This window comes from Eschrichtius robustus, chromosome X (genome assembly GCF_028021215.1).
Source record: "Eschrichtius robustus isolate mEscRob2 chromosome X, mEscRob2.pri, whole genome shotgun sequence".
NCBI classification, from domain to species: Eukaryota; Metazoa; Chordata; class Mammalia; order Artiodactyla; family Eschrichtiidae; genus Eschrichtius; species Eschrichtius robustus.
The window spans coordinates 39,394,421-39,406,752 of NC_090845.1; the positions used below are offsets into that span (position 1 = coordinate 39,394,421).

Genomic DNA, 12,332 nt, shown 5'->3' on the forward strand with positions numbered 1-12,332 from the left:
ACATTGTGGGGATGTACCACAATTTGATCATTCATCTGTTGATGGGGCTATGGATACTTTTAAATTTTGAATAATTACACATACCAGGCTACTGGTATTCTTTCATTGAAAATATTAAGTGGATACTAAGTGGAATAAAAAAGGTACAAGGCAGAAACCAGTCCTCATTTCCCCTGCTATTCCTGAAAATGTATTAACCTAATCCACTTCCTTCTACCTGCTCTTCTCAGGACTTTTACTTTGTTCTGAGTAGGAAAAAAAAAATCTGGAAATTAGTTAAAAGTCAGCTCTCTTGTCCCTTATTAAAAGCCTTGGAAAGCAAGATATGATGTAAAGATATTAGTCCCAAATATCCCACTGAGCCCCTGACCCCAGCACATCATCAACAGGAGAATTAAATGATGCCAGGTTTATAAAGTTACTAAAGCTAGTTCTAAGCTTCTGGATTAACTGCAACAACAAAAATATTAATGAAATGTGGGTTTTTTGTATATTAAAAAAATTCAACAGATAGCACAGAAAGCTAATGATCATTTTCACTTAGTTACCTTAGTGGAATCTTATCTAGTTTTTATTGTCTCTATCCAGCACTGCTTATGCTGATATATAATCTAGGTAGTAGTTTATTAATACTATAAGATTAAAATAAAACAACCTTGTATCTAGCGAATACTAAGATGGAAAGTCTAACCACTGGGAAGCAATTTTGGCTGTACCCGATCAGGGATGTATCATTTGTTGGTCTGTGAATTCCCAAAGCTCTGCAATTCCTGTCCTACCAGCACTACCCTACGTTTGCATTTGCTCACTCTTCGTTTCTGTGCTGTGAGGTCCTTAAGGCAGGTGGATATTGATCCATTTTATTACATCCACAAAGTATGCCTTGAATTAATTAAGTACCAAAGAAACAATAATAGCAGCTCCCAATTAGTAAGTGTTTGTTATGGGTCAGGCATATCCCCAGGACAACACAGTAAAGTCAATATAGTACCTGACCTTTCCAGATGATAGGGAACTGAGGTTCAGAGAGGTCAAGGAAGGTCACAGCTGAAGTGGTACAGCCAGGACTCAACCCCAGTGTGTCTGGATCCAAAGTGTATGCTCTTCTTGACTTACTACAGTAACTGGCCGTACTAGGAAACATAGGGGGAACCTTCAACAAGAAGTGACGTGTGGTTTATGCATGGTTATGGAGGTTAGAAAAGAACTTGAACCCTACTGGGCCAGACAATAACCAAAACCTTTACCAAATGTTCCTGCTTTTTGCCAGGTGTGAGGCAGGGGCTTCAGGGAAAACAGGTATGATCCCTGGTCTCAAGGAAGGGGCTCTCAGGCTGGTGTGTGAAGTAGGCATACTATACCCTGAAGCAAACAATAGAGGAGAGATAAAAAATAAAGTGGTACAGAAATAGGGCTGCCCAGGGAGGAGCTGGGACAGTCTCAGAGAAGAGGTGGATTAGCAGGAATTCAACACCTCCACCTAGGTTTCCAATCTGCTCTGGCAGACCCAGTGGATGCTTTGCTGGAAAGCACAAAGGCATCTATTGCCTGTGTCTCTAGTAGGCAAGACCCACCAGGTCAACAGGTCTATTTAATTTCCTTGGATCTGTCACTTTTTCTGAACTGATTTATAGTCTTATCTTGTACCCAAATGTGATTAACTTTGTAGGTTTTCAATCATGAAGGGAAGCATTTCCACAGGTGTACTCAAGTTGCCTATTTCAAGCTCTGAAAAGTGCCCCTAATTTAAAGTTTCTGGAATTAGCTAGGAAAATTACAGTTTTTATTCAATTTCTCCTTTGTCTTTTCATATTGAATAAACATATATATTTGGTCTAACCTCAAAATCTTTCTTTACCCTTGATCGTTTTAACACTTCCTACTGACACCTCTTCTAGGTTTCGTTATTTCCTTGAGTATGACCAGCAGAACCATATCTCACAGATGCGTACGATTGATATCCGCAGTTCAACACCAAGCCCGTGTAAAAATCTCATAATTTTTCAATTCATTATAAAATATAAATGTACACAAAGACATTTCTGGGGCTTCTCCATTGCTATTGTTTTAAACACAGAGGCAGTAGTAATAATTAATACAACACAACACAACACAACACACACAAGCTCTTAAGCCGTTACTAGTATTTATTTTGCTGATCAATACTGTCATATCTGAAAGAGCTATTGACTTTCCTCAAAAACTGAAAAGGATGTTTTTCTCTATAAAACCGCTGAATAAACTTGTAACTGTCTTAAAAAAAAAACACAATAGTACATAAGTTCACCTCAGAGGGCAATTTATCTAATGGCAGGACTGTAGGTATTCTATTCACTTTTGTATTCCAGGCTGCATTTTGCAGCATGCTTTGTACAAAAAGACACAATAAAATAGGTTCAATTAAAATGATTGTTTTCTGAGCAAATTCTAAAGAATTGCAAATAAAATATTATAATGAGAAATATGTAACCACTGAAAACAGTTTATTTTATAGCAGTTTCCTCAAAGTCACAATGAAAATTATTTTAATACTTATATTTGTGTAACAGTTTATAATTTCCAAAGTGCTTTTCACACTTATTATCTTATGTGATTCCACAATAACCCTGTCCTGTAGACAAGTGTATTTATATTTGAAAAATCAGACGCTCATTGGGGTTAAATGACTGTGGAGCCACAGCAGTGAGTACGAGAGTGAGTCTTAGAACCCAGGTCTCTAACACCTAGTCCTTCCACTACTGACTGGTCCCTCCTGAAACCATGTTTTACCCTCAGCAACACACCTGAATAATGTGTATTTGGTAATGAGATGATATCCAATTTCTATTTTCTTTTTGATCTGAATTTTGTTTACCATATAAGGTTTATTTTCTTAGGCTTTGGTCCAAACTTTCACAATGATAAATTTATTAGAAAGTAATCAAGCCCTGTCTTCAGAATAGTATTTTGCTTTAACTTTTGCATAATTCATTTGGTAATCAAGTTTGTATCTAAAAATTAGGTTGATAATCATACATTTTAACTTTGAACATTTCTACTTTTTCCAAGAATCTCACTGATACTTTCTAAAAAGTTTTCTACTACTGTTATGAAGTAATAATCAAAAGAAGCATAAATACGTCACCTGTTTTAAAAATGTTTTCTGAGTCTATTTCTTTAAAGAGAAATATGCTTTAAAGGTCAATAAAACTTTGAGTCTAGAACAGTTTCATTACAAGAGAGGAAAAGTCTCATAAAAAAGTTGACTGAGTAAAAATAACCTGAAAGGAGGACAGAAAAATAAATAGTAGAATGTTTAAAACGTTCTCAGTGTCAAAGTAGGTTGAGTCTGTCTTAAAACTATTTCCCCCTAGCTTTACTATGAAAAGTTTCAAACATATGGAAAGTTGAGAGAACTGTACTCACCACCTAGATTCTACAATTAACAGTTTGTGATATTTGCTTTATCACATGTCTATCCACACATCAATTCATCTTATTTTTCATTCATCTCAAAATAAGTGGCAGATGGTCAACATCAGTACACTTCACCTCTAAGTACATCAGCATAGATTTTAATACTTCTCTCCCTCTCTCTCTCACATAAAATTTACATAGAGTGAAATACACAAATCTTAAGTGTACCATTCAATGAGTTTTGATAAATGTATACACTGCATACATCTGATAAACCGCATATACACCCATGTATGCAGTTATTTCAGCAACAAAGATTTGTATGTGTATATTTAAAAAGTTATATGTATAGCTATAAAACCTAATATTACTGAGCAAATTCAGCATCTCAATCTAGTCTAGTTTCTCCTGAAGAGTTATCAATAGCCTCTCTTTCCTATTACATTAGCAGTCCTATTTATATAACACTGAATCAGTACACATACATTCATATCACCCACTCAATCAAAGCCCTTCCTTGCAAGCACAGTAGCATTAAAAAAAAATATGCTTACTAAGGTAGAATTAAGTTAAAATTCATCAATTTAGGTGTACATTTTCATCACTCCACAAAGTTCCTTCTTGTCCCTTTGCAGTCAATCTCTTCCCCCTACCCCTACCCCTGGACAACAGGTTTTATTCCCACTGTACAAAGCAAATCCTGGTTATCGGTCAAGTTATAAGCAATAGCGAATCCTGTAATGAAAATTGTATTTTGGACTTAAGCATCTGTGCTATATCCAATTCAAGTTATGAAAACTTACACATGGTGATAAATGCTTTAGATTCTTTATGTATAGATTATAGTGCAGATGCCTTAAAATTTATTAGTTAAAAGAAGTAAAAACTCTGCAAATGTATTCTGTCAGAGTACAGATACCATAATTCTAATGCCATTTTACTTGTTAAAACAATCTATATTTCCAAATAGCAACATCGTTGGGCACAAATTTGTCAAAGTACTTTAAATAACATTCTGCTGGTTGTTAAGTGCCCATTCATATAAGGCCTTACAACTAAGGAAAAGCACTACTTGATACCTCCAAGATGCTTTCATTCCCAAATGACACAATAGGTCTGCTGATTGAAAAAAAAAAAAAGGAGAAGGATACTAAATCTGGAGAAACAAAAACAGTTACAAATGGGAAGTGTCTTACATCCCAATGGTCATTAACTGGTACATAGTGGGCAGCCTCTGAGATGGCCCCCAAGATCCCTGACTCCTGATATTCATGCCCTTATATAATCAATTCTTTCCCTGGAGTGTAGGCTGGACTTATTAACTCACTTGTAACAAGCACAAGACGGCAGAAGTGATAGGATGTCACTTCTGAGATCAGGTTATAAGGACTACGGCTTCTGTCTTGGGTGCTCTCTCTTACTTTTGCCCTCTCTCTTTGATCATCTGTGCCAGGGTAAGCAAGCTTCTAGGCTGTGAGCAGCCTTATGGAGAGGCCCAACAGTCCGTGAGGAACTGAAGCCTGTCAACCCCCATGTGAGTGAGCATGGAAGAGGATTCCCCCTACAGTTGGGCCTTCAAATGAGATCACAGCTCTGGATGACATCTTGACTGTAGTGTCATGAGAGATCTTGAGCCAGAGGTACTCAGCTAAGCCATGCTCATATTCCTGACCAATAGAAACTGTTAGATGATAAATGCTGTTTTGAGCTTATTCATTAGAGAGCAACAGATAACTAACATACTGTGAGATTTTTATATTAAATTGGCTGCAATTTGAGGTACAAGTAATTAATGCAAGAAAGTGTGGCAATGAATTTAATTAGTAGCACCCAGATTTTCTATTTATCTTTGTCTCTTATATACTTTCCCCCCAGTAAGCACAATGTTGAGGTAAAGATTTATTCTGTTATTTTAATTGAAATTATTATTGAGATAATTGGAGATTTATATGCAGTTGTAAGAAATAATACAGAGATCCCTTGCATACTTTGCTCGGTTTCCTCACTGGTAACTTTTTACAAAACATAGTGTAATATCACAACCAGAATACTGACATTGATACAATCCACCCATCTCATTTAGATTGCCTTAGTTTTACTAATACTCATTTGTGTGTATGTAATTTCTTACATACTTTTTACTTTACTATTCTCACATACTCAAATTATATCCCTTTGTAATGAAAATCTAGCCATTACATTATTCTTTATAAATGTTCTTTCTGATGGTAGAAGTTGTTAAGAGACATGAATCCAGGAGTTTATTTCACAGCTCCATGTCAATAAGCTAAAAATAGAGTCAGTAACAGAGTAAAAAAAACTGCTTATAGATTATATAACTGTTAAAGGAACGTTCACTTACCCTGAAAGTTTTCTTGAAAGCAAACTATAAAATAAATTGTTAGCCTTTCCCTGGAATTAATGTATTTGTGCTTGAAATTCAGATGTGAAATAATATTAAGTGCACTTAAAATTTTAACACTGCCTCTTTTTCCTCTTGTGAAAGAAGTAAGAAGTTAGTATTATTTGTGTAACAATGCTTCAGGAAATCAATATATCCAAGTTTTTATTGTATGGTCAAGCAGTGTTAAAATTCATAAATAAACATCTAAGCAGAAACAGCCAAGGAGAAAGTCAAGCTGATTATGAACCATGCAAAGCCAAACACTTTTGCATAAAAGATAAACCTTAGAGGAAAGCAAAGGGATACCTACTTTCTGCTGCTAGAAGTCCTAGGAGGAAGGCAGCATATGGACAAACAACAAACAGTATGATTTTAGAGCAAGCGGGTTATCAAGCCACAGTTGGGCCCAGTAGGTGAGCCACAAGAAGCATGGTCTCTTAGCTGAGCCCAAAGTGAGCCCTTGTGTTCCATGAGAACATCCCCTGTGTTCTGATTCTGACTTCTTTGATTTGAAAGACAAGAACAGAATATTTCCACTTTGTTAAGTGACAAAGCAACAATACACTGTTTATCTTAAGATTAAACCTAACAAATTCTAGAGAATGTATAATGGACTAATTTCAATAATCAAAATAGGAAAAAAATCTCTTATATAAACATTATTTTACAATGTAAACAGCATAACTAAATATGGTAAACTCTTCTTTAGATGACAAACTGATTCATTTTAAATTATTTTTTCCACTGTTAATGAAAGGCTCTGTTAAATTATTTTTTAAAAATTAAAATTATGATTTTGAATAGAATTTGTGGGGAGGAAAATAGGATTGCCAGCTTTTAATTTTGTCAAGCAAGGTCATTAAGAAAAAAAATTTAACAAACTACCATTTACTATCATTTCACAGAAAGAATAGAAAAGGCATTATCTAAAGATGAAAAACAGTCCATCTCAAGAAAGGACAGTTGGTGACCTTATACTGTTCTCTCTCTAACTCCTCCTTCCCCACTCCCTCACCCCTGCCCTACAAGCACATGCTTTATGATCACTTTTTTCTTTTTGACATGGGCTTTCTGGAAGAACATTCAGGTAAAGATGAAAAGTGCTTTATGTTTTGTACTGTAAAACAAACCCATGCAAATTTGAACAGAAAGGCAGTGGAAAGGATAACATTGGGAACTTAAAATAAATGATGGAGAATTAAAGGGCTAGGATTAAACAGAGAAGAATTTAGGCTTAAAATTAATGAAAATATTAAAAATAAAAATGCATTGAAAAATGAAAATATAGATGTGTTAACTTATGTAAGTATAAAGCCCTTATATGAGTCTAGATAAAACATCATAGTCTTTCTGCAACTAACCATACAACCATTGCTGTTAGTTGCAGTAAAGGAAATTTGCAAAGACAGATATTTGATAAATAATGCTGACAATAATAGATAATGCCTCCCTTTAAATGGCCTAGTATTAAAAGTTAATTTTAGGAACATATGATAATTCCTGATAGCCATGTGAAATTTAGGAAAACATTAAAATTTTCTTCAAAAATTTCCTTTGTCTTTGACATCTGACTATATAAAAATTTCCTCTTCATTTAGGGTAGGTAATCAGACACTTACACTGCATAACAATTTTATCTTTTATTGATAGCAGCTGGACAGTGCCCTCAAAAATATTTTAGAGACATTTAGCACATCGAATGAAGATACAGACTGCTTGCAGGATCGTTAAGATCCAGAAACTTAAAAAAAAAAAAAAAGGCATAGGGTGAGACTACAGGAATGGGAAGCAATATATGCAAAATTGTGAACAACTAATTTGAGGGTTTGCAGGCTACCCACAAGACAGTGTGAGAAATTTCTTTTTTTAAAAAGCAAGTACTGTAATCAGAAACTATTTCAACCATATCGTTTAGAGATTGTACTAAAAAAAAACAGAAAAAAATTGGGCAATAAAAATGTATTTAACAGAAAATAAGCATAACTATAGACAATTCCTTTTCCTAAAAGAAAAATCCAGCTCTTCACAGAAAGGAATACTTAAGAGCTCATTAAAGTCTTGCTAAGCAGAGGTAAATATTAAGGAGCAACATTAAAGATTAGGTCTATGAAGCTGTTGCAAGGCCCATCCTGCTCTCTTCCCATTTCTAAAGATGAAAATGGTATTAGAGATATTGACCCAAAATCTCTAAATATATTCCAAGTATGTGACTATATCATGTAGCCACAGTACAACATAAAACTGTTACTAGATTCACTCCCCCTAGAAAGGGTTAACTGTAATCTGAGTGTGAGGAAGGAAGAAGGAGGTTTGAGCTAACAATAACAGAAAGCTACAAAATGGAGGGAACAAAATGGACCAGAAGAAAAAAAGACAGATGTGAAACAATAGGGAGCGGTGGGGAATATACCTATAACACAACTACAGCCTTGCCTTTCCTGTGGGAAGGACTCTGGATAATGACCAAGTCAGCACAAGAGGAAAAGAGCAAGTCCTCCTCAGAGTCTCTTCTCTAAGATTCCCATTTATGAATGCTTTTGGAAATCACCTTCACTCAAAAGAGGAAGATTCACATCCCAATTGGTAAAGGTCAAAATAAGGAACTATATAGCTGCTGGAATGGGAAATTTGATCCTGTTATTTTGCACAAGGTATAAGCACATACCAATTGGTAAGAAACTCTCTGTGTGTATATGCGTATGTGAGCAGGTATGTGCACATACGTGTATAACAGAGGAAGGAAGAAGCATAAATACTGACAAATGCTCATGGTTCCAACATGTAAGAAGCTTAGCACATCCATTCTTCCTATATGGCTACCGGTGAAGGACAAACAACTCATGCTTTAGGAAGGGCCCTGGGCCTTGATTCCAATGCTGATGCACGAATATTGAATGAGCCAGTCCGAGAGTACAAAAATCAAATCACTAGCGCAAAGTCAACCACATGACAAATACTGAGTAATTCTAATGAAAGAAAGAAAAGTTGAGGCCAGAGGACATATGATATAGGAGTTAAGTAAATAAATACGCAAATAAAAATTTAAAACTGTAACACATATACATGCATTTACATATACATATAAGTGGGTCCTATGTATTTTTAGTAAATAATCCTTGAGAATACCTCACTGGTAAGATGGAAATCTGAGCATTTTATAAAATAATTTTGTGAACATTAGTGGGTTTTTTCAGGAGTACCTATATACATTTCATCAAAATAGGCAATTCTTCTTCTATGTTCCTCTCCCTTGAATGCTTGTGTAGACTTGCTATAGACTTTATAAAAAGAGATGAACCTGTAAATTGTTTCTAGAGATAATTCACAAGACAGCTTTACATTGAAAGATTCAATTAAAAGCAGCGTTGTTCCAAAGTCTGATCTGCTACAGTTGACATGGGGAAAATCTTACATCGGAAATTTTTGTTGAGGTAGAAGGTAATCACAAAGATTCAGAAAGACTGACTACAAATGTTGGATTGGATGAAGTGCAGTGTTGGGTCTGGAGGGGGGAAAGGGGAAGAAGTATTTCCGAGATTAAAAAAAAAAAGTGAAATGTCGGTTTGGAGCAGTAGGGGAAAGCAATTTCAGTATTAAAATGAAAAGGAATCAGACACATGTGGATGGAATTTGGCTGCTGACACTTAACTTAGAATCCCATGGAGGATCTGACTAGATTCACAGAAAAAGTTTATTCATAATGGAAGAGAAAGGATGTAGACACTAAATGATTCACACTGGTGAATGAATGAATGATTCAATTACCTGAGGAGGTAGGGTCTTCGGAGAAATCTGGCAACTCTTCAGGGGGATCCCCATAGAATGAGTTGAATTTGTGACTTGACACAGCTGCTAGTACTGCACCCTAAAGCAAAGAGATGAAAAAATATATATATATTTTTTAAAATTTTGTTTTTGTTTTTGTTTTTGGCCATGCTGCGCAGCTTGTGGGATCTTAGTTCCCTGACCAGGTATTGAACCCAGGCCCTTGGCAGTGAAAAGTGTGGAGTCCTAACCAATGGACTGCCAGGGAAGTCCTGAAAAATATATATTGATATTATTAAAAGAAATACAATAAACAACAAGGTCCTACTGTATAGCACAGAGAACTATATTCAGTATCCTAAGATAAACCATAATGGAAAAGAATATAAAAAAGGAGAATGTATATATGTATAACTGAATCACTTTGCTGTACAGTAGAAATTAACACATTGTAAATCACCTATACTTCAATAAAAAATATTGATAAAAAAGAAATACATAAATACAAAAAAGTTAATTACCAAATATTTATTTAAGAATTATTCAGAAGGTCAAATATATAGGAGATGATAGCTAGAAAAGAGGTGGTTTTAAATAATTTTGGATTCCTTTAGATAAATCACACACGCACATACCAGACAAACACTGTTGGGGATTGTAAAAGTATATGAAACCATTTACATCTTGAACTTAAACATATACTAGACAACGAAATATTCTGCAGTCACTATAAAATGATGCTGCAGAAGAGTGTTTACTGAAATGATAAGGTGTCTGTGATGAATTACACAAAAAAAGGTTTTAAAAAATCTGTAGTAGTATGATCTTATTTTTGAAAAAAAGTTAATAAAGATATAAAAGACCGAATGTATACCAAAATGTTAATAGTATTAATTATCCCTGGGTAGTAGGAATGTGAGTCATTTTTCTTTTTTTAAATCTTTTTTTCCTTTCTTTTTGATATTAATAATGACTATGTGTTACTCTTGTACAGTATTCTCACTCAGGCCACCCAGCAGAATCAACTACATGTTGACTCTTCTAAACCACATGCATAGCCTCCCTTGATTCCTAGTTGAGAAACACTGTCATGTTGAGTCCATGATATCCCTTAAGATTATTGGGTAGAAAAATGTTGGGAATTATTGTTTCAGTAACAATAAGAACGATCAAAGTTATTTTGTATGTGTTGAATCACGTGAGTGTTAGGTGTAGGTTAGAATCACGTGAGTGTTAGGTGTAGGTCAGAATATCCAGGTGTGTTCCTGGGCTCTGCCACTTTCCATCTGCATGACCTTACTTGATTTAATCATTTAACCTCTTGAGGTTTTCTCATATGTAAAGTGAGGATATTAAAACTGACATAGCTTACCTTACGTGATTGTCAGAAGTCGTAATGTTTATGAAAGTGCTTTGCAAACCATAAAGCATTTTGTAAGTGCAAATTATTACTAACCCTACTAATATGTAGCTAGAACCTGAGTAGAGCCTTTGCTGCTTTAGGGAGAATTGCTCACTTACGTAGTCTAAGTATCATATCACCCTAGTAGTCTAAGTGTAAAGAAGCTTAAGTCTAAATTTTAAATATTGAACTCTTAGATTTTTCTGAAAAGAAAGATCAATCTTTTGTGTATACAGGTATTTATTAAATTTCATTAATAATCACAATAATAAAATTATTAATAATTACTAATAATTCTAATAACATTATTAATGGAAACATATTTCTACAAGGTTCATTTTTTTGGGGGGTGGTTATGTTAGGGTTTCTTTCTACAAATATAAACTGAAAAAGAGCAAATATAAACAGAAAGGGAAGAGCAAAAAGTAGAGAAGTGATCTTGATGATACCATTCCAGGCAACTTTTTTAGACTTCCAATAGTCCAGGGTTAATGCATGAGAGGTTCTTATGCAGAATTTTATGGTCAGCTACCATGATGAAAAAAATAGTACTGAATGTTGAGTTCTTCTTTCTGTAGTAGAAGCTTATTTCACTTTACATATTATACATGTTCCCTAAAAGCTGGATGAAAATGGAATTTTTATAGATCAAAGCACATGTTTCTCATACACTGAAACTAAAATTTTAGAGATGCTTTATTTCTATTTCCAAATGAAGTTCAGCTGAGTTTCTTAATATGTTAGTTTTATGTTTCAAGGCCTGTTCTAGTTACCACTATAGTCAAAGATCTAGAAATACTTATACTGGGAAAGCACTATTTAAAAGAGCCCTGAGAGGTAAATTCTTTTGAAACAATAGTAGCAAGTTCCTAATTTATCTGTCTTATGGTTAGCAGTTTTGTTTATTTAGCTCTCTAAACTCAGTGACTGCATGTGGTTCAAAAATTCAATACAAAGCTATTATGTAAAACAGCAAAATGGTTTCAAAACAGTTTATGGATTTATAGAATTTTATTGGAGTTGGAGAGTCAACCTGCAAGATGATTCATTCTAGGAGACTCATTTTGCAGATGAAGAAACTGAGGTCTAGAGAGGCTTAGTAACCTATTAAGGTTGCTGCCAACTTAGAGATAGAATCAAGAGTAGACAGAATGGAGGTCTTCTGACTACTCTCCCCAGTTCAAGGGTTTTTACTGTACTAGGGGTCAAAAATATTTTTCCTGTAAAGGGCCAGAGAGTGAATATTTTAGGCTTGCAGGGCATATGGTCTCTGTTGTAACTATTCAACTCTGCCATTTAGCGTGAAAGCAGCTATAGACTATATGTACATGAATTTCCATCACTGTGTTCCAATAAAACTTTATA

The 12,332-nt window shown here is 34.7% G+C and overlaps 1 protein-coding gene across 8 annotated transcripts in view; it reads right to left on the minus strand.

Annotated features, from left to right (window-relative positions):
- CASK (calcium/calmodulin dependent serine protein kinase) overlaps positions 1 to 12,332 on the minus strand; it is a 396,439-nt gene that overhangs the window by 95,594 nt on the left and 288,513 nt on the right. For all 8 annotated transcript variants that reach the window (XM_068532540.1, XM_068532538.1, XM_068532536.1 and 5 more), the window contains exon 10: positions 9,566 to 9,665. In XM_068532540.1, coding sequence (XP_068388641.1) covers positions 9,566 to 9,665 — 100 coding nt within the window. The remainder of the gene's footprint in view (positions 1 to 9,565; positions 9,666 to 12,332) is intronic.